This window comes from Oncorhynchus gorbuscha, linkage group LG20, assembly GCF_021184085.1.
Source record: "Oncorhynchus gorbuscha isolate QuinsamMale2020 ecotype Even-year linkage group LG20, OgorEven_v1.0, whole genome shotgun sequence".
Classification (NCBI taxonomy): domain Eukaryota; kingdom Metazoa; phylum Chordata; class Actinopteri; order Salmoniformes; family Salmonidae; genus Oncorhynchus; species Oncorhynchus gorbuscha.
Window position 1 is genome coordinate 29,720,765 of NC_060192.1, and position 23,959 is coordinate 29,744,723.

The 23,959-nt window shown below is 43.8% G+C and overlaps 1 protein-coding gene across 1 annotated transcript in view; it reads left to right on the forward strand.

Moving 5' to 3' along the window:
• Positions 1 to 23,959, forward strand: part of nrxn2a (neurexin 2a) — a 381,645-nt gene that overhangs the window by 317,824 nt on the left and 39,862 nt on the right. The window contains 1 exon segment of the mRNA XM_046317726.1: positions 698 to 879. Coding sequence (XP_046173682.1) covers positions 698 to 879 — 182 coding nt within the window.

A 23,959-nucleotide genomic window follows, 5' to 3' on the forward strand; every position in this document is an offset into this window, starting at 1 on the left:
AGTGTGTAGGGCCCTGTGAGTGTGTTGGAGTGACAGTGTGTAGGGCCCTGTGAGTGTGTTGGAGTGACAGTGTGTAGGACCCTGTGAGTGGGCATATAGACAGTGTGTAGGGCCCTGTGAGTGGGCATAGAGACAGTGTGTAGGGCCCTGTGAGTGGGCATAGAGACAGTGTGTAGGGCCCTGTGAGTGTGTTGGAGTGACAGTGTGTAGGGCCCTGTGAGTGGGCATAGAGACAGTGTGTAGGGCCCTGTGAGTGGGCATAGAGACAGTGAAAATACTGAAATAACAGGTCAATAAAGATACAAGGTAAACTCGGTCTGTGTAGCTATTTATCAGTTGTATTGATTGCTTAGGGATAGAAGCTGTTCAAGAGCCTGTTGGTGTCAGTCTTGATGCACCGGTGTATGACATGTCGTTTCTGCAAAGGGAATAAAGGCTTGTGTTAGGGAATGTGATGAAGCTGTCACAGCCTTGTACTTGGAAAGAAAATAGGCATCTAAATGTAGGTTGAGTGTTACTGAAGAGAAATCTCTGTAAAGATAGTAAGGTCTGATGGGAAGAAATAAAATGAACGTATCCTGAAGGAACGTTCTCTAACAACTCTCGCTCTCATAATGTCTCCCCCTTCTCCCACAATATCCTGTCCCTATCTCTCAATCTCCTTATAATATTTCTGTTTGTCTCCATTTTTCCTTAGCTGGGACCACGTATATCTTTGGGAGAGGAGGAGCCCTCATCACGTACATCTGGGCTCCTAATGAGAGGCCGAGCACCAGAGCTGACCGCCTAGCTGTGGGCTTCAGTACTCAACAGAAAGACGCCATCTTGGTCCGAGTGGAGAGCACCAGTGGACTGGGAGACTACCTGCAACTGCACATAGTAAGGACAGGAAGGGGTGGGGGGGTACTGTAGGATAGGGTGAAGGATCAGGGATTAGGTCCCCTTTTCTATTGGGGTTGAGAACAAAGGCTCAGGATGAGCTCATAGGCTGACTGTACAGAATCTTGAAATGATCTATTATCTTGCTGGAGATTTTGGAGGACTAATTGAGGTGCATAGAAAGACTGTGTTAATTGATAAAATGTCTCTCAAATACCATAGAAAAGGACATATGGCAATTATTACTCATGATATCTATGATTAGTGCCAGGAAAGTATGCACCATGTATCTGGATTAGCAGGAGAGATGCAAGTGTTTGCTCATTAAAATAGCAGGGGGCAGAGATTGTTATGGCAGTACATCCCACTGGCAAATGCTTCGTTGACCTCTAGCTCATTACTTGCAATTAGAGTTCCAGTAGAAAACGATGCAGTTAAACTGTTTCATCTGAATTCATTATTAATTCAATATTCACAGTGCTTGCATGCTATGTTACCCTCGCTGTTAACACTATGATAGCAGATGCTGAGCCCAACAGTAGCGTAGTGTGTGCTATTTTCTAAAGAAGCCTTTAAGTCAGATACACTACATGACCAAAAGTATGTGGACACCCTGCTCGTCAAACATCTCATTCCAATATCATGGCCATTAATATGGAGTTGGTCACCCCTTTGCTGCTATAACAGCCTCCACTCGTCTGGGAAGGCTTTCCACCAGATGTTGGAATATTGCTGCTGGCACTTGCTTCCATTCAGCCACAAGAGCATTAGTGAGGTCGGGCACTGATGTTGGACAATTAGGCATGGCTCGCAGTCAATGTTCCAATTCATCCCAAAGGTGTTCGATGGGGTTGAGGTCAGGGCTCTGTGCTGGCCAGTCAAGTTCTTCCACACCAATCTCAACAAACCATTTCTGTATGGACCTATCGATTTGTGCACAGGGGCATTGTCATGCTGAAACAGGAAAGGGCCTTCCCCAAACTGTTGACACAAAGTTGGAAGCACAGAATTGTCTAGAATGTCCTTGTATGCTGTGGCGTTAAGATTGCCTGAACAATTAAAAATATCCCCAGACCATTATTCCTCCTCCACCAAACTTGACAGTTCGCACTATGCATTGGGACTGCCAGATGGTGAAACGTGATTCATCACTCCAGGGAACGCGTTTCAACTGCTACTAGAGTCCAATGGCAGCGATACTTGGCATTGCTCACGGTGAATTTAGGCTTGTGTGCGGCTGCTCGGCCATGAAAACCCATTTCATGAAGCCCCCGACAAACAGTTTTTGTGCCGACTTTGCTTCCAGAGGCAGTTTGGAACTCGGGAGTGAGTGTTGCAACCGAGGACAGATGGTTTTAATACACTACCCGCTTCAGCACTCAGCGGTCCTGTTCTGTGAGCTTGTGTGGCTGTTGTTGCTCCTGGTCTCGAATGACTCCTAGAGATTTAAATGTTTTTTTAGAGTGAAGTACATCAAAAAAAATCAAGAGAAAACTGCAAGACTCAAAAGAAGACAAAACAAGGAACAAACCAAAAAGACAGGCTTTTGAAAAATTAACTATTTTTCATAAAATTGTACAGTTATCTTAGCTAGCTGAATTGCTAGCAGAATTGTTTACTTGTTGCTAAGCAGTTGCTAGGGACTCTCCTGGAAGAAGCTAGCTAGCTTACAAAGAATAACAACAAAAAATATCTAGTTAACAGAAGAAAGGAAGACAAAATAAGGACAAAAGAAGGACAGAAGAAAAAGGAAAAGAAAGAGGACAACATAGTGAAACAGTCAGCACTTCTATTGCAACTTGTATTTCGTCGTCCTAACGTAGTCTACACTGCTATCTGCCCAGCAGCTAGCCAGCTAGCATACGTCCACCGTCTACCGAATAGCAGCACTGTAAAAACTATTACACTCAACTGAACGACTTGATTAGTGTAGTGTTAGCTAGCTACATAGTTGTCTTTGCTGTCTTCGTATCCAAGATAATTGTGTAGTTTAGAGCATGTAGTCTTAGAGTGATTATCTTAATTTACTGAGGTTAGCTAGCCAGCTATTTGTCGTCCTTAACGTAGGAGACACTGCTAGCTAGCCAACAGCTAGCCAACGTCTACTGAATAGAACTTCCGCACTCAACAACCCGGTCGCATTCCGCTTCGCTCCACAGGTAGTATCACATTTTTCATTTCATTTCATTTCATTACAGCACAACGGTTTGATTTGTTTGATCGTAGCTAGCTACATAGCTAGCTACATAGCCATCTGTGTATCAAAGATAATTGTTGTCGTTCTTTTAACGCAACGTAACGTAATCAACACTGCTAGCTAGCCAGCTAGCCCCCGAATAGCAGCACTGTAGAAACTATTACACTCAACGGAACAACTTGATTAGTGTAGTGTCAACAACGCAGCCACTGCCAGCTAGCCTACAAAGTCAACAACGCAGCCACTGCCAGCTAGCCTACTTCAGCAGTACTGTATCATTTTAATCATTTTAGTCAATAAGATTCTTGCTACGTAAGCTTAACTTTCTGAACATTTGAGACGTGTAGTCCACTTGTCATTCCAATCTCCTTGCATTAGCGTAGCCTCTTGTTGTATATTTTTTCGAACAAGTCTATTTAGTCTACTATTTAGTCTACAAGTCTATTTATAACTTTACCTAGCAAAAAAATATATAAAATATCATTTTGTTAACAATAATAAGTCAGATTTCATTGTGAAAGTAATCCTTCTCACTCCCCCCCCCCTTAAAATATGTAGATGCACTATTGTAAAGTGGCTGTTCCACTGGATGTCATAAGGTGAATGCACCAATTTGTAAGTCGCTCTGGATAAGAGCGTCTGCTAAATGACTTAAATGTAATGTAAATGTAGACGTTTCCACATCACAATAACCTCACTTATAGTTGACCGGGGCTGCTCTATCAGGGCATAAATTTGACGAACTGACTTGTTGGAAAGGTGGCATCCTATGACGGTGCCACATTGAAAGTCACTGAGCTCTTCAGTGAGGCCATTCTACTTCAATGTTTGTCTTTGGAGATTGCATGGCTGTGTGCTTCGATTTTATATACTTGTCAGCAACGGGTGTGGCTGAAAATGCTGAATCCACTAATTTGAAGGATTGTCCACATACTTGTGTATATATAGTGTATGTTATGTCCCTGTTTGAGTCTGAGCCCAAACACAGCTGACCCAGATGGTGGTTAAAGGAGTAGCTTGTTCCCCAGGGGGAGTGTGTTGGTTTCTTCAACAACCCTGTTACAATTATACTGTATAAGGAACACGAGAAGCTACCTGGTGAGCTGACAACAAGGGAATCTACGGTTGATTTGAGAGTCAAAGGCAGCATTGACACCATAGACTATAAACAGTATGTGTTAGGGAATCTGCTGTAAATAAATGAATTCACTCTTTTTGAAACAGCATGTGTATAGATCCTGTGTTGGTTTATTGTGGTCCTTCTGTAGCTCAGTTGGTAGAGCATGGCGCTTGTAACGCCAGGGTAGTGGGTTTGATTCCCGGGACCACCCATACGCAGAATGTATGCACACATGACTGTAAGTCACTTTGGATAAAAGCGTCTGCTAAATGGCATATATTGTTATTATTATTATATTATTATTGTTTATGACCCTCTTATTTTCATGGGTAGTTTATTTGTTACCAATAAAGAACCAGAGATGGGAGGGGTTAGAACTAGAGAGAGAGAGAGTAAACTGCCTTATAGATGACATTTTATGCCCAGGTTATTCAACAAAACTGCAAAAAAATCTAATAATATTTATAGCTTCATTCTGAGGAAGAGCTGTAACATGTCAAATAAGGATTTATGCTTAGATCAAAGCTATGTCTAATATAGTATGATGGCATCTATTGCCACCGTCAAAATGTTGCTTCTCCTGTCATGGTTGTTGCTCTAGGAGTAGGTTTCTGCAGTAACTAAATTACCACCACCAACAACAACCTCTAATCCAATTGGTCATGAACGTGACAGCGTTCAGAAGGAGGTGCAGGAGCAGCACTGTGTTGAGCTAAGCTGTTGGCTTCAGGTTATCCACATCTCAGAGAGAGAGAGAGCAGTGGATGATAGGATAAATGCAAGTAACAGAATATATGATATGCAGCATGTCTTGTCTTTCGTCCTGCACTCAACTTGCTGCAGTTTAGGCGCCAGAGGCCATAAGCCATTAGTCACTAAGCCACGGAGTCTAGGGTTGGATCCACAGGGTCTCCAGGCAGGAGCTGCTCACTGATGGAGGGGTGTGTGTGTGTGTGTGTGTGTGTGTGTGTGTGTGTGTGTGTGTGTGTGTGTGTGTGTGTGTGTGTGTGTGTGTGTGTGTGTGTGTGTGTGTGTGTGTGTGTGTGTGTGTGTGTGTGTGTGTGTGTGTGTGTGTGTGTGTGTGTGTGTGTGTGTGTGTGTGTGTGTGTGTGTGTGTGTGTGTGTGTGTGTGTGTGCACCAGCGTGTGTTAGCATGTGTGTGCCAGCACTGATGTCTGGCAGTCTGAGTGGAGGCCTCCTCTGAGTGTGTGTGATGAGTGTATTGATTATTCCCAGCACAGGGTTGGGTGATTAATTAGCTGACATAAAGTAGGCTTGGGTTAGTTACAGAGCAAAGAGTCTCCACCTGGTACCCCCCGGGCCTTGCCCCCCTCTCTCTTTCTCTCTGAGGGCCTGTAGGATGAAGCAGCAGTTGGGCCCAGGAAGAGTCCTCTCTGTCAGGATGATGGATGAAATGAGTTTGACGGCCATTTAGGCATGATGAGAACTTCCTGCTGAAAAGCTGATAGAAAAAATGTGTACCTGTTTCAATACCTGTCAAATATACTATGGCAAGCTACACTAAAACATTGCATCTGCAAATGGAAGGACTTTATTTGTAAAAATTTAGAGGGTAATAAAGTGTCAAATTGAAATATGTATTGTTACCCCTGGATCTGAGGCATAATCCTCTTGCATGGAACAAAATGTGATGTTGTATATCCGTCTGGTGTGTGATGGAGTTGTTTAGCCGTTAGCAAGCAGGGGAGTCGCGACTGATTATTGGACATAGCGACATCTTCAAACAATCCCTTTTAACAAGAGATTTGCAGAAAAAAAGTGAAGTGACAAGCTAAAGGATCATTTTATTTCATCATTTGAGGAGAGACAAAGAAGCTTGGCTGATGAGAAGGTAAAGAGCTGGAACCCTTCCTAGAGTAATTAGCTGAACCCACCCGTCTGCTTGATTAATACTTACATGAAATTAGCCTCCCCCCAGCTGTGGCCCATTATGCTGCTTAGTTAGCATGCCGTGATAAAGGCTAGTGCTTTGGATTCATTCCTAAATAATAGCATTGGGAAATTGCATTGTCTGCTGTGCTGTATATTAAATGTTGAACGATTGTACATTCTTGGTATCCATGGATGAGAGCTAGAGAGCCCCGGAGTCCAGGCATTATTGTGTGCATGACATGCACACAAGTTGGTTCACCATGTTACACTAACCTTGGCCCACCTTCCCCAAGCCCTAATGAGCCTGACCTCTCTTCATGTGCTTCAAAAGATGGTGCTTACTCAGGCCGTTTAGCAATGAAAAAAAATGTCAACTTATTGGGTGGCTCTCCCATTGACAAAAATGCAATAGCAGCTGGGTATGGTCTACCTAGTTCATTGACTGTATATCAACCAGAAAAAAATGAGGGTGTGGGATGTCTCGCTTCCTCTTCCGTCTCTGGTGCTTCCTTATGCACAGGCAGCAGCCTGCACTCTGTATGTACTTCCGGCGCCGACTGAGATGGCCGCCTCGCTTCGCGTTCCTAGGAAACTATGCAGTTTTTTGTTTTTTTACGTGTTATTTCTTACATTAGTACCCCAGGTCATCTTAGGTTTCATTACATACAGTCGAGAAGAACTACTGAATATAAGATCAGCGTCAACTCACCATCAGTACGACCAAGAATATGTTTTCCGCGACGCGGATCCTGTGTTCTGCCTTACAAACAGGACAACGGAATGGATCGCATGCAGCGACCCAAGGAAACGACTCCGAAAAAGAGGGAAACGCGGCGGTGTTCTGGTCAGACTCCGGAAAAGGGCACATCGCGCACCACTTCCCAGTATTCTTCTTGCCAATGTCCAGTCTCTCGACAACAAGGTTGATGAAATCCGAGCAAGGGTGGCATTCCAGAGGGACATCAGAGACTGCAACGTTCTCTGCTTTACGGAGACATGGCTTACTGGGAAGACGCTATCCAGGGCGGTGCAGCCAACGGGTTTCTCCACGCATCGCGCCGACAGAAACAAACATCTCTCTGGTAAGAAGAGTGGAGGGGGCGTATGCCTCATGACTAACGGGACATGGTGTGATGAAGAAAACATACAGGAACTCAAATCCTTCTGTTCACCTGATTTAGAATTCCTCACAATCAAATGTAGACCGCATTATCTTCCAAGAGAATTCTCTTCGATTATAATCACAGCCGTATATATCCCCCCCAAGCAGACACATCGATGGCTCTGAACGAACTTTATTTAACTCTTTGCAAACTGGAAAACATTTATCCGGAGGCTGCATTCATTGTAGCTGGGGATTTTAACAAAGCCAATCTGAAAACAAGACTCCCTAAATTTTATCAGCATATCGATTGCGCAACCAGGGGTGGTAAAACCTTGGATCATTGTTACTCTAACTTCCGCGACGCATATAAGGCCCTGCCCCGCCCCCTTTCGGAAAAGCTGACCACGCACTCCATTTTGCTGATCCCTGCCTACAGACAGAAATTAAAACAAGAGGCTCCCACGCTGAGGTCTGTCTGACTCTACACTTGCTTCCATCACGTGGACTGGGACATGTTTCGTATTGCGTCAGACTCCATTTTGCTGATCCCTGCCTACAGACAGAAATTAAAACAAGAGGCTCCCACGCTGAGGTCTGTCCAACGCTGGTCAGAACAAGCTGACTCTACACTCCAAGACTGCTTCCATCACGTGGACTGGGACATGTTTCTTCTGGCTGTGCCGGGTGGAGATTATAACAGAACGTGGCCAAGATGTTCAGATGGAAATATTGACGAATACGCTGATTCGGTGTGCGAGTTCATTAGAACGTGGCCAGGTGGACTGGGGAAGATGTCGTTCCCATAGCAACGATAAAAACATTCCCTAACCAGAAACCGTGGATTGATGGCAGCATTCGCGTGAAACTGAAAAACAGCGCGAACCACTGCTTTTAATCAGGGCAAGGTGTCTGGCAACATGACTGAATACAAACAGTGCAGCTATTCCCTCCGTAAGGCTATTAAACAAGCTAAGCGTCAGTACAGAGACAAAGTGGAATCTCAATTCAATGGCTCAGACACAAGAGGCATGTGGCAGGGTCTACAGTCAATCACGGACTACAAGATGAAATCCAGCCCAGTCACGGACCAGGATGTCTTGCTCCCAGGCAGACTAAATAACTTTTTTGCCCGCTTTGAGGACAATACAGTGCCACTGACACGGCCTGCAACGGAAACATGCGGTCTCTCCTTCACTGCAGCCGAGGTGAGTAAGACATTTAAACGTGTTAACCCTCGCAAGGCTGCAGGCCCAGACGGCATCCCCAGCCGCGCCCTCCGAGCATGCGCAGACCAGCTGGCCGGTGTGTTTACGGACATATTCAATCAATCCCTATACCAGTCTGCTGTTCCCACATGCTTCAAGAGGGCCACCATTGTTCCTGTTCCCAAGAAAGCTAAGGTAACTGAGCTAAACGACTACCGCCCCGTAGCACTCACTTCCGTCATCATGAAGTGCTTTGAGAGACTAGTCAAGGACCATATCACCTCCACCCTACCTGACACCCTAGACCCACTCCAATTTGCTTACCGCCCAAATAGGTCCACAGACGATGCAATCTCAACCACACTGCACACTGCCCTAACCCACCTGGACAAGAGGAATACCTATGTGAGAATGCTGTTCATCGACTACAGCTCGGCATTCAACACCATAGTACCCTCCAAGCTCGTCATCAAGCTCGAGACCCTGGGTCTCGACCCCGCCCTGTGCAACTGGGTACTGGACTTCCTGACGGGCCGCCCCCAGGTGGTGAGGGTAGGCAACAACATCTCCTCCCCGCTGATCCTCAACACGGGGCCCCACAAGGGTGCGTTCTGAGCCCTCTCCTGTACTCCCTGTTCACCCACGACTGCGTGGCCACGCACGCCTCCAACTCAATCATCAAGTTTGCGGACGACACAACAGTGGTAGGCTTGATTACCAACAACGACGAGACGGCCTACAGGGAGGAGGTGAGGGCCCTTGGAGTGTGGTGTCAGGAAAATAACCTCACACTCAACGTCAACAAAACTAAGGAGATGATTGTGGACTTCAGGAAACAGCAGAGGGAACACCCCCCTATCCACATCGATGGAACAGTAGTGGAGAGGGTAGCTAGTTTTAAGTTCCTCGGCATACACATCACAGACAATCTGAATTGGTCCACTCACACTGACAGCGTCGTGAAGAAGGCGCAGCAGCGCCTATTCAACCTCAGGAGGCTGAAAAAATTCGGCTTGTCACCAAAAGCACTCACAAACTTCTACAGATGCACAATCGAGAGCATCCTGGCGGGCTGTATCACCGCCTGGTACGGCAACTGCTCCGCCCTCAACCGTAAGGCTCTCCAGAGGGTAGTGAGGACTGCACAACGCATCACCGGGGGCAAACTACCTGCCCTCCAGGACACCTACACCACCCGTTGTTACAGAAAGGCCATAAAGATCATCAAGGACATCAACCACCCGAACCACTGCCTGTTCACCCCGCTATCATCCAGAAGGCGAGGTCAGTACAGGTGCATCAAAGCTGGGACCGAGAGACTGAAAAACAGCTTCTATCTCAAGGCCATCAGACTGTTAAATAGCCACCACTAACATTGAGTGGCTGCTGCCAACACACTGTCATTGACACTGACCCAACTCCAGCCATTTTAATAATGGGAATTGATGGAAATGATGTAAATATATATATATATATATATATATATATATATATATATATATATATCACTAGCCACTTTAAACAATGCTACCTTATATAATGTTACTTACCCTACATTATTCATCTCATATGCATATGTATATACTGTACTCTACAACATCGACTGCATCCTTATGTAACACATGTATCACTAGCCACTTTAACTATGCCACTTTGTTTACTTTGTCTACACACTCATCTCATATGTATATACTGTACTCGATACCATCTACTGTATGCTGCTCTGTACCATCACTCATTCATATATCCTTATGTACATGTTCCTTATCCCCTTACACTGTGTATAAGACAGTAGTTTTTTTTTTGGAATTGTTAGTTAGATTACTTGTTGGTTATCACTGCATTGTCGGAACTAGAAGCACAAGCATTTCGCTACACTCGCATTAACATCTGCTAACCATGTGTATGTGACAAATAAAATTTGATTTGATTTGATTTGATTTGATTTGATTTGAGTCATCTGCCCTGTCCATGGTGCTGAATTGGCTACACTGGCTGAGTCATGTTCAAGGCCGGATTCATGCAGGGGCTTACCGGAATGCCTTCCTAATATTGAGTTGTACCCCCCTTTGCCCTCACGACAGTCTCAATTCATCAGGGCATGGACTCAACAAGGTGTGGAAAGTGTTCCACAGGGATGCTGGACCATGTTAACTCCAATGCCTCTTACAGTTGTGTCAAGTTGGCTGGATGTCCTTTGGGTGGTGGACCATTCTTGATACACACGGGAAACTTTTGAGTGTGAAAACCCAGCAGCGTTGCAGCTCTTGACACAAACCTGTGAAGTGGATTTAACAACCTGGATTCACCTGGTCAGTTTATGTCATGGAAAGAGCAGGTGCCCTTAGTGTTTTGAATACTCAGTGTATATTATATATATATTGTTTTATTACTACAACCGCCAACCACAGGAAGATTCAGGAGCTCGCTCTCAATGAGTGTAGACAGCCTGCTGCTGCTCTGCTAGTTGTCAGATGGGGGAAGGAGAGGTGGTAGGGGGGTCCTGCCTTGATTGGGTAACTGATTAATACAAAAATACAAATAAACATAATAATTTATACATTTAACTGGTCAAGTGTGCGATTCAGGGGCCCAAGAGGCAAAAAGGCATTTGTATTACTTTTTTGCCTCTTGGGCCCCCATTATTAGTTTTATCAATGTTCAATTTATCAATGTTCAAAATACACCAGAAAGCATCATTTTGACCACAATGAATCAATAGTTTCTAAAAATAACTCTGGATAAAAAGTTATCACAATCACATACAGGTAACTGCCAAAATTAAGGAAACTCCAATATAGAGTCTTAAATTGGTGTTTGGCCCCCAGCAGCTGCCAGAACAGCGTCAATAATCCTTGGCATAGATTCTACAAGTGGACTTAAACCATGTCAGGAAAAATGCACCGTGACATATTATTTGTTTCTATCATTTACTCAAGTGTTTGTTTTATTTTGTCAGTTACCAGTTGCTAGCATGCTCGCCAAATAAACAGCTTGTTGCATTGTGCTCTCATGACTTTACATTTATTAATCTGAGTACTGTTATTTATTTAATCCGCACACTATGTTTAATTGTTACCCAATTAAATTAATCATTTAACAATTACCACATTAGGTTTTGGGGCACCATGGAAGAAGTTGTTTAAAGGGTTACCTTGAATCAAATACTCATTCTGAACTCTGAACAATCGTAACCTTCTTGGATCTTACATGAGAAAAGGGACCCTAGTGGACTGACATGGTATGACGGGGGGGGGGGGGGGGCTTCATTCATTGTTTATCTCGGGCGTCACCAAGCCTTCTCGGAAAGTTGTTGGCCTTCCAGCTGTATGGCTCTGATTGTCCGTCTTCTACTCTTGTTCACTCTGGAAGATAACCAGCCATGTCAAGCGTTCCCATTGGTGATGAACGTAGTAGGATAGTCTCACTTAAATGACCTTTTCTTGATATCTGACTTAAGACAGCTATTCAGGTGTACCAGTGATTGTCTGAGATGAGCTTCTCTCCTCTTCCTCCTCTTGTTGGTATTCAGGATTCGGACCACAATGGACATGAGCTGCAGCTCTTCGTCTCTCTGGTCTAAAGGAAGGTAAGTTTATTACTTCACCTCATGTTGAGGTTCAGAGTTCCAACCATTTAAAACACGTAGCTCTCGCCTGGTCTGATGTTAATTTCATCACCAAGCCTTTATGCACTGTTGGTCAAACGGGGCATCCATTGATGCTGACAAGCTGTCTGACAACACTCGGGGTGTGGCTACTTAATCTGCAAAGGATCTCAAAAACTATTATCTCATTAGAAAACTAAAATCACATTTCTATCTTAACACAAATACTCATCATTATTCATATTTTATGCAAAACATTTTATTTTATTTTTATTTCACCTTTATTTAACCAGGTAGGCTAGTTGAGACCAAGTTCTCATTTACAACTGCAACCTGGCCAAGATAAAGCACAGCAGTTTGACACATACAACAACACATTGTTACACATGGAATACTGTCAATAATACAGTAGAAAAAAGATAAATCTATATACAGTGAGTGCAAATGAGGTAAAATAAGGGAGGTAAGGAAATAAATAGGCCATGGTAGCGAAGTAATTACAGTATAGCAATAAGACACTGGAATTGTAGATGTGCAGAAGATTAATGTGCAAGTAGAGATACTGGGGTGCAAAGAAGCAAGATAAATAAATAAATACAGTATGCAGATGAGGTAGTTGGATGGGCTGTTTACAGATTAGCTATGTACAGGTGCAGTGATCTGTGAGCTGCTCTGACAGCTGGTGCTTAAAGCTAGAGGGAGATATAAGACTCCAGCTTCATTGATTTTTGCAGTTCCTTCCAGTCATTGGCAGCAGAGAACTGGAAGGAAAGGCGGCCAAAGTAGGAATTCGCTTTGTGAGATATACCTGCTGGAGCGCGTGCTACGTGTGGATGCTGCTATGGTGACCAGTGAGTTGAGATAAGGCGGGGCTTTACCTAGCAGAGACTTAGCAGATGACCTGGAGCCAGTGGGTTTGGCGACGAGTATGAACCAATGGCCAGCCAACGAGAGTGTACAAGTTGCAGTGGTGGGTAATATATGGGGAGTTGGTGACAAAACAGATGACACTGTGATAAAATGCATCCAATTTGTTGAGTAGAGTGTTGGAGGCTATTTTATAGATGACATCGCTGAAGTCGAGGATCGGTAGGATAGTCAGTTTTACGAGGGTATGTTTGGCAGCAGGAGTGAAGGATGCATTGTTGCGAAATAGGAAGCAGAGTCTAGATTTAATTTAGGATTGGAGATGCTTAATGTACGTCTGGAAGGAGAGTTTACAATCTATTAATTGCATTTAAGAGCAGTTGGAGGCCACGGAAGGAGAGTTGTATGTCATTGAAGCTCGTCTGGAGATTAATAACACAGTGTCCAAAGAAGGGCCAGAGGTAAACAGAATGCTGTTGTCTGCGTAGAGGTGGATCAGAGAATCACCCACAGCGAGAATGACATCATTGATATATACAGAGAAGAGAGTCGGCCCGAGAATTGAACCCTGTGGCACCCCCATAGAGACTGCAAGAGGTCCGGACAACAGGCCCTCCGATTTGACACACTGAATTCTATCAGAGAAGTAGTTGGTGAACCAGACGAGGCAATCATTTGAGAAACCCAGGCTGTTGAGTCTGCCAATAAGAATGCGGTGATTGACAGAGTCGAAAGCCTTGGCCAGGTCGACAAATATGTCTGCACAGTAATGTCTCTTATCGATGGCGGTAGGAAGGTACGGTGGGATTCGAAATGGTCGGTAACCTGTTTGTTGACTTGGCTTTCGAAGACCTTAGAAAGGCAGGGTAGGATAGATATAGTTCTGTAACATTTTGGATGTAGAGTGTCTCCCCCTTTGAAGAGGGGGATTACCGCGGCAGCTTTCCAATCTTTGGGAATCTCAGATGATACAAAAGAGAGGTTGAACAGGCTAGTAATAGGGGTTGCAACGATTTCTGGACACAAAGAGAGGGTCCAGATTGTCTAGCCCGGCTGATTTTTAGGGGTCCAGGTTTTGCAGTTCTTTAAGGACATCAACTATCTGGATTTGGGTGAAGGAGAAATGGGGAGGCTTGGGTGAGTTGCTGTGGGGAGTGCAGGGCTGTTGACAGGGTAGGGGTAGCCAGGTGGAAAGCATGGCCACCCGTAGATAAATGCTTATTGAAATTCTCAATTATCGCGGATTTATCGGTGTTGACAGTGTTTCCTAGCCTCAGTGGAGTGGGCAGCTGGGAGGAGGTGCTCTTATTCTCCATGGACTTTACAGTGTTCCAGAACTTTTTTTAGTTTGTGCTACAGGATGCAAATTTCTGCTTGAAAAAGCTAGCCATAGCTTTCCTAACTGCCTGTGTATATTTGTTCCTGACTTCCCTGAAAAGTTGCATATCACGGGGGCTATTCGGTGCTAATGCAGAATGCCACAGGATGTTTCTGTGCTGGTCAAGGGCAGTCAGGTCTGGAGAGAACCAAGGGCTATATCTGTTCCTGCTTCTACATTTTTTGAAAGGGGCATGCTTATTTAAGATGGTGGGGAGGGCACTTTTAAAGAATTACCAGGCATCCTCTACTGACGGAATGAGGTCAATATCCTTCCAGTATTCCCGGGCCATGTCGATTATGAAGGCCTGCTCGCTGAAGTGTTTTAGTGAGCTTCTGATAGTGATGAGGAGTGGTCGTTTGACCGCAGACCCATTATGGATGCAGGCAATGAGGCAGTGATTGCTGAGATCTTGGTTGAAAACAGCAGAGGTGTATTTGGAGGGCAAGTTGGTTAGGATGATATCTATCAGGGTGCCCATGTTTACAGATTTGGGGTTGTACCTGGTGGGTTCATTGATCATTTGTGAGAGATTGAGGGCATCAAGCTTAGATTGTAGCTCTGAAGATAGATGAGGGGCAATCAGCTCACATATGGTGTCCAGGGCACAGCTGGGGGCAGAGGGTGGTCTATAGCAAGCGGCAACGGTGAGAGACTTGTTTCTGGAAAGGTGGATTTTTAAAAGTAGAAGCTCAAATTGTTTGGGTACAGACCTGGATAGTAAGACAGAACTCTGCAGGCTATCTCTGCAGTAGATTGCAACGCCGCCCCCTTTGGCAGTTCTATCTTGTCAGAAAATGTTATAGTTAGGAATGGAAATTTCAGGGTTTTTGGTGGTCTTCCTGAGCCAGGATTCATACACGGCTAAGACATCCGGGTTGGCTGAGTGTGCTAGGGCAGTGAATAAAACAAACTTAGGGAGGAGGCTTCTAATGTTAACATGCATGAAACCAAGGCTTTTATGGTTACAGAAGTCAACAAATGATAGCGCCTGGGGAATGGGAGTGGAGCTAGGCACTGCCTTCACATCACCAGAGGAACAGAGGAGGAGGATAAGGGTATGGCAAAAGGCTAAAATAACTGGCCGTCTAGTCCGTTCAGGACAGAGAGTAAAAGGAGCAGGTTTCTGGGCACGGTAGAATAGATTCAAGGCATAATGTACAGACAAAGGTATGGTAGGATGTGGATACAGTGAGGGTAAACCTGTGCATAGAGTGACGATGAAAGAGATATTGTCCTTAGAAGTATCATTTAAACCAGGTGATGCCACCGCATGTCTGGTAGGTGCAACTAAAGTGTTAAATAAGGCGTATTGAGCAGGGCTAGAGGCTCTACAGTGAAATAAGGCAATAAATACTAACCAAAACAGCAATGGACAAGGAATATTGACGTTAGTGAGAGGCATGCATAGCCGAGTGATCATAGGAGTCCAGTGAGTGGCTTCAGGCAGCTTGTGGGCCGGGGATAGCACGCTTTTGGAGGGACGTCGGGACGGAAGTTTTAGATTAACTAACTTCAAAGTGAGTAATGACTCGGGATGTCGGGTTTGATACGAAAGCTTCTTTTAGTAAGAATACTTGTTCACGTTACATTTAAAACTTTGTTTGGTACAGAGCAATGCAGGTAAGATGCTGTCGGAAAGTCAGCCACAATCACTAGCACCTGCACATAATTGCCGCGTTATCTCTCTCATTCCTCTCGCAAAGCATTCTGGAACTTGCAGTCAAAAACCGTAATTCAATTCAAACCAATACAATTACATATGCAAACAACTGCAAAGAAATATCTCCAGATACAGCTCAATGAACCAACTTCAACATTAACTCTGTAACACATTAAAGTTACAACAGGAAGACAGTCTGTTGTGGCCCCCTTGTGCTATTACATCGGCAGACGGATCAGCAGGGCTCCGTGTGGTAAACCAGGCCAATTGGCAGAATATATTTTGTGGCAAAGAATTTGTCAGATGAAAACTTGACAGATAAAGGGGGTATCCTTTCCAAGTTACAGTATTGGGTCCATACAGTTTTTAATAACATCACAAAATTAAAAACAATATTACATTTGTTTTCCATAATTCCAAACGGACCACTTCCCCCATTGTTGTGTTAGAAATATTGTTCTATTATCACTTTTTGGACTTGAGAGTTTTGGGCAGAAGTGTCTATGCACAAAGACATTCCTTTGGTTGATACTAAAGAGCAAGATAGAGAGTCTCCCTCTCTTGTAATTTACGACCGGGTGTGAACGGCCATCTCCCCTCTGTGGGAGAGAGAGAGGCCTGGTTACTGTCCCGTCTGACCCATTCTGATCCTCACAGGACAGTCATGAAAGTGTCCATAGGGAACTGAATGGGAACTGCCTATGTATTATATTTCTATGGTTGGTTGCGGCTGTCTGTTTGCCTTTTGCAAATTTCAAAATACAATCATGGGAAATTTCCAGAAAATGATGTCATGACTTTCAAAGCTTCCGGCTAATTGACATCAGAGTCAATTGGAGGTGTACCTGTGGATGTATTTCAAGGCCTACCTTCAAACTCAGTGCCTTTTGATTGACATCATGGGAAAGTCAAAAGAAATCAGCCAAGAACTCAGAAAAAAATTGTAGACCTCCACAAGTCTGGTTCATTCTTGGGAGCAATTTCCAAACGTCTGAAGGTACCACGTTCGCAAGTATAAACACCATGGGACCACGCAGCCGTCATACCGCTCAGGAAGGAGATGTGTTCTGTCTCCTAGAGATGAACGTACTTTGGTGTGAAAAGTGTAAATCAATCTCAGAACAGCAGCAAAGGACCTTGTGAAGATGCTGGAGGATACAGTTACATAAGTATCTATATTCACAGTAAAATGAGTCCTATATCGACACAACCTGAAAGGCCGCTCAACAAGGAAGAAGCCACTGCTCCAAAACTGCCATAAAAAAGCCAGACTACGGTTTGCAACTGCACATGGGGGCAAAGATTGTACCTTTTGGAGAAATGTCCTCTGGTCTGATGTAACAAAAATAGAATTGTTTGGCCATAATGACCATTATTATATTTGGAGGGAAAAGGGGGATGCTTTGCAAGCTGAAGAACACCTTCCCAACCATGAAGCACGGGGGTGGCAGCATCATGTTGTGGGGTGCTTTGCTGCATGAGGGACTGGTTCACTTCACAAAATAGATGGCCTCATGAGGCAGGAAAATTATGTGGATATATTGAAGCAACATCTCAAGACATCAGTCAGGAAGTTAAAGCTTGGTCGCATATGGGTCTTACAAATGGACAATGACCCCAAGCATACTTCCAAAGTTGTGGCAAAATAACTTAAGGCCTACAAACCTGACTCAGTTACACAAGCTCTGTCAGGAGGAATGGGCCAAAATTCACCCAACTTATTGTGGGAAGCTTGTGGAAGGCTACCCGAAACGTTTGACCCAAGTTAAACTATTTAAAGGCAATGCTACCAAATACTAATTGAGTGTATGTAAACTTCTGGCCCACTGGGAATGTGATGAAAGAAATAAAAGTTTAAATGTATCATTCTCTCTACTATTATTCTGACATTTCACATTCTTAAAATAAAGTGATGATCCTAACTGACCTAAGACAGGGAATTTTTACTAAGATTAAATGTCAGGAATTGTGAAAAACTGAGTTTAAATGTATTTGGCTCAGATGTATGTAAACTTCCGACTTCAACTGTATATACTGTATATATATCCTCCTAATATTATACAATATGTGTGTTGCTTCATTGGCCTGGGGTATTGTTTGTTCGAAGTCAAGACAAGATTGATCTCAGTTTGTCAGTGTTAGACTAGACACTCCTTTCGATCATTTATGTGATGTTAAAAAAGATTCAGCTAATGTCTTCTATCATGTAAATGCTGTAGAATTTCATGAAATGCATTTTTAAAGGGCCAAATTTGTTCTGGACCCAGTTAACAAATGTTCTCCATGTGTGGAAATTCTAAAAATGCCTCTGCTCAACTGTTGCCTATGCCACATCGCAAATGTTATTATGGTTTTATTATAAAGGGTATTTTTCTTCAACAGTAAATTGAACAGGGAGTGGGGGAGGGGGCTATGATTTCTATATCCGGCCCTGGTTGTGTTAATGCTGTCCATGGTGCTGGATGGACTAAATGCTGGCTGAGCTGTGAGTGTTGTATCTCTTTGTTTTTTCTGAGTTGTCAGTTGTTGTATATGGTCAACACAATTGACCTGAAAAGAGGATTAGTGGAACTTCAAACAGGCCTCTCGGCCATGTGCGAGTTCCAAATAAACTTGCTAGTGAGGCAGATTGGTGAATGCAGGGTGCTGTTTCACCACTGAGCCTCCTGTCCATATCTGACGGTTTTTGCTACTATGTCTGTGACTGGTGAGCAGCTGCCAGCGGCAGTGTCCCTCCTCTGGGAAATCAGCTTCTTAGCAGTGTGTTTCCCCAGGACAAATGTGATTAAAAGCAAAGGGGGATCTATGACAAGGCGGTGCATGGTGTAATAACCACACCTGTTCTTGAAAGATGGGGCTCCTTCCATAAGGGAAGGCTTGCTCTTTTATTCTGTTACAACACTTGATTGTCCAGTTATGCTACCTTTATGGAGTGCAGCTTGATTGTGTTATCCTGGCGTGACAGTCATTGTCGCCTGTTGTTATTCAAGAGATTTGATTTGCGGATCTCCACCATTTTAAATTCTCATCTCTCATTTATGTTTTCCTGGCTTAATTCACATTTTCAAATCCCATTATATTCTTTCTAGCCTCTAAAATTGGTCAAAACTAGACTGCTTAGGTTGCTAAGATGCACATTGCTGAAATATGAGACACACAACACTACCAAAATAGACCCATTTCCTGATGTTCTATTCAATTGACACTAATTGTATGGCCTGTTTCTGTGCAATTGGACCTTTTAGCTTTTTCACACCGTCTGCTGCATACTCTCCTAATTGCTCTCTGGAGGGTGGGTCTCTTACCACCCATAACTTTCCATTTTCAACCGCACCACTGAATGGCCCTGTCTTTCTTTACATGCTCCATAGGATGCGTTAGCTGTGTATGCTTTGTGTTGGTTTCTAGAAGAGATGGAGACCCACACACTGTTGAAAATGAGGAAAAATACCAAAACTTGGTCTTAAATGAAAAAAAAGCGAGATGATTTATTGAGTCATCATGATGCCGGGAAAAGCAGATCAATATTGTGGGGGTTTCTGCTATGTTCAACAAGATATATGGATGTAAGTACACCTGTGGTTGCAATCTCTATTTCTGCTCTTCTCCTCTTTTGAATGGAAATTATATGTTTTTGTTTGTATGCGTTAGCTGGCTTTAGAGTGCACCCTGCATTCCCTTGTGTCCTCAGAGCTCATGAAAATTAAAAAAGAATTTGAAAATATATGTACTTTAGTCTTCGCACGTGGAAGGTGGAAATAGCAATGCCTTAACCATGAGCTATTCCTTCTATCACATATCCATATCACCTTTCTCAGCTATCACATATCCATATCACCCGCCTCGACTATCACATATCCATATCACCCGCCTCAGCTATCACATATCCATATCACCCGCCTCGGCTATCACATATCCATGTCGCCCGTCACAGCTATCACATATCCATATCACCCGTCTCAGCTATCACATATCCATATCACCCGTCTCAGCTATCACATATCCATATCACCCGTCTCTGCTATCACATATCCATATCGCCCGTCTCAGCTATCACATATCCATATCGCCCGTCTCAGCTATCACATAACCATATCACCCGTCTCAGCTATCACATATCCATATCACCCGTCTCAGCTATCACATATCCATATCACCCGTCTCAGCTATCACATATCCATATCACCCGTCTCAACTATCACATATCCATATCACCCGTCTCAGCTATCACATATCCATATCACCCGTCTCAGCTATCACATATCCATATCACCCGTCTCTGCTATCACATATCCATATCGCCCGTCTCAGCTATCACATATCCATATCACCCGTCTCAGCTATCACATAACCATATCACCCGTCTCAGCTATCACATATCCATATCACCCGTCTCAGCTATCACATATCCATATCACCCGTCTCAACTATCACATATCCATATCACCCGTCTCAGCTATCACATATCCATATCACCCGTCTCAGCTATCACATATCCATATCACCCGTCTCGGCTATCACATATCCATGTCGCCCGTCACAGCTATCACATAACCATATCGCCCCTCTCAGCTATCGCATATCCATATCGCATATCCATATCGCCCGCCTCGGCTATCACAAATAGCTAATAGCTAATTCCAGACTTCTAAGAGAGAGAGAGAGAGAACAGCTCACTGAACATTACTCGCCCTAGCAGAGCTGGTTAGGTTTTTACAGTATGTTATCCAGAGAGTTGGTGACTGCAACTGCACTATCTGATTGTCTGTGTTTCGCATTCAGAACGCACACTGGACGCTCTGGCCAATGAGTAGTGTTGTTCCGAAAGCTCTGACCTCACAACGACAGTCAAGCACCCAAGCTAACTGGCTAAAATTGGCTAGCTACTTCCAGACACATAATGAGAGAACCCCCCACTCTGACCATTTTACTCCCTCTATCAGAGCTGGTTAGGCAGTTGTCATGTTATCCAGAGCGTTGGTGACCGTCACAGTGCTGCTGGCAACAATTGAATTACGCTTTGTTGCCACCGCTTACTGACACGGACATATTCAACGGGTGTTGAGCGTTCGAAAAGGCGTCAGTTATTCTGCGCTCTGGCACACTAAGACAAGAGTCTTTTGTTAAGAAATTGCGCTAGATAGCTAGATAGCTATTTAACAGTACACTAACTTGAAATGAAAATACTCAAAAATAGAGTGGAGTATTTTGTTAAGACATGTAGCTAGCCAGCTAGCTAAACAATGGACCATAATCACAACTCATGGCGTTACTCCCCTGCATGAATCTGCAGGTAGCTTACCAACCAGGTTCTATGGCTATAACTAGTCAAGGAAATGTGTCTGAAATACGAAGAATAAGATCATACACATAATGTTAGCTAGCGACCCAGCCTGCTAACGTTAGCTAGTTAACAGTACACTTGAAATGAAACCACTTTCTGTCCAAATTAGAAACGTGTAATATCTGAAAATGTAGTTAGCTAGACTATCTTACCAGTATACATCATGGTTGGACGCGTCTCCTGTCCAATGCCATGCATGGCTGCCCTTGGTTTGATGTAATCCAGACTGGTGTTTTCTCCATCTCCTGAGCTATCATACTCGAATTCCACTGATTTCAAAACTCGGTCCTCCAGAAAGTGGAGAGCATACACACAACGTTAGCTAGCTAACAGTACACTTTAACTTGACATTAGGTTTATGCAGTTTTACTACACTATACATTTTTTTTAACGCCAAGTTTGATATAATTACCTAGACATACTGACCAGCTCCAATAGATAGACACGTGCTATATGGCAGACCAATCCAAACTCATCTCTCAGCATGTCTAGCCCACTCATTATCCCAGCCAATCATGGCTAGCGGGGAAGGTTCCGCACGTTTTCTGTTGCTAAACCAACTGGGCTTGTAATTTAACAATTTTATTCATATTTACAGATGGCATACAAGTTTGATATTAAGGCACATGGTAGTTCACATGTTCAAGAAGGTATTTCTGCCAAAAAACGGGTTTTGATTCCTCAAATATTTTTTCCGTTCAAACAGCTCTCCTGTGAAGTCGAGACTTGCGACATATGCCTAGTTTTCTGAATCGGGTCACATATCACCTGTCACAGCTGTCATATATCCATATCACCTATGTCAGCTATCTCTGTCTTTTATTTATATACACATATATTTCCTGGTTCAAAGTGCACAGATACAGTCCCTTTAGAGTGGTGAGGAGAAAAGGGAAACAGCAGACTATTGTTCTCTAGGAAGGGATACCCTGTTCCCTGCAGTCCAATCACAGAGCAGCCCTGATGTCACGTGTGGTTCTGAAGAGCAGGTTGTAACAGGACAGTGTCTTAGGGGAGCAGAGCCTTGGCAGAGAGGCCCTATGGGGTGGCATCAGACAGTCAGCATGTTTAGAGAGGCTGGCCTCTCCAGCTTATGTCACATAGATCCTTGTCTCACAGTGTTATCTCAGCAGGAACCTTGTAACCAAGTCATTATTCATTCATCGCTCTCCAACTTCTTACTCCTTTATTAATTGGAAAGAATAATAACATTTAGACCACCTGCCTCCCTTTGTATTCCAAAGTATTTGAAATGTTTAGTGTTTTGGCTTTTAATGAAACTGTGACTACTCTACTTTATCCTTTGAAACCAGGAGTTGGAACCTAAATTATTTTCCAGTCATTTAGTTCTGAGTAGAACCATCTTGATTTGTGTTCCTTTCCACTGTTCCAACCAGTAAAATACAGTTTGGAAATGGTTAGAACCCCCAAAAAGTTATGGTTTATAGCGTTCCATTCTGTTCCTTTTTAAACTTCTGAAATCAATTTAATTTTGTACATTTAGCTCAACATTAAATTACTTCACCAATCAGTGTCAATAGAACAACTTGGACACACAAGTGTACGGCGAGAGATGCAACTGACATTTTGAGAGTGCAAGAGAGAGTGGTGGAGGAGGCTTGGCTTGAAGCGCTGGGCATCTTGTTATGACTTGCATTATCTGAATTGTGCCCACAGAATTACCCCTACGGAGGAGCAGCTTTTATGAAGAAACTTTAAATGTCTTTGAAATTCTGCGGGTTGGCCTAACGTTGGACCAGAGCGAGCTAGCTTACTTAGCTAACAAGCTTGTGTGTGCAGAGTGGCACCAGAATTTAAATAAAAACATGTCTTACCTTTTTGGAGTTAATAAATCCATTGGGAAATGTTATAACTATAGCATCCTTAACTAGCATTGAAAAAGTTAATCTATTCTTCTCCAATTATATATCTCTCCCTAATTTCTGAATCATGCTTGTAACGTCAGTAGGCTACACCGGTCTATGCTTCGAAAAGGGCAGGGACAGGTAGCCTACACATGCGCACTGGCAAAGATTTTTAGCTGGCAGGCACTGGGAGAAGTTTCTGAGGGACAAAGTGAGGGCTTTCCACTGGCACTTTGTTGCATCTTTTTGTGGGACTGGAAAAAATGCCTGGAATGTAAAATACATTTATTAACGGGTTCCCATGCTTTTAAAATAGCGGTTCTGGAACAGCATAGATCACTTTTGTTCCCGGTTCTGATTCTGTTCAGCAAATTGTTTTGTTATTTTCTGGTTTCCGGTTTTGTTCCCTGAACCTGTTGCAAACCCTGTTTGAAACTGGCCCAAATGTTACGACAAGGCCATAGGCCATCTGTACTGTGTGTGCCATGGAGCTGAAGAGTAGATGCATGTGGGTACAGGCAGCTGCACCCAGACAGAGTGGTTCGGTCGGTGGGTCTGTATGTTCCAAACGGTGGGAAGCCAGATGCCTGGGAAATACCCCCACAATGTTCTTGTCACAACAGCAGGGTGGGAGGCTAACAATGGCCTCTCCTGACAGAACCTGTCGTACCTTGTTATTACCAAAGCACATGCAGACAGGAGAATCTGAACAAAACTGACCATGAAAGACCTAGTCTTAATTCACCAGAACAAGGAAAAATGCTGCCCTAAGTTAGCTGTCAAGCAGGTGTTGTGGAGCATGTTGACTGGGTGGTGCTATTGAGCCAGCAGAGCGA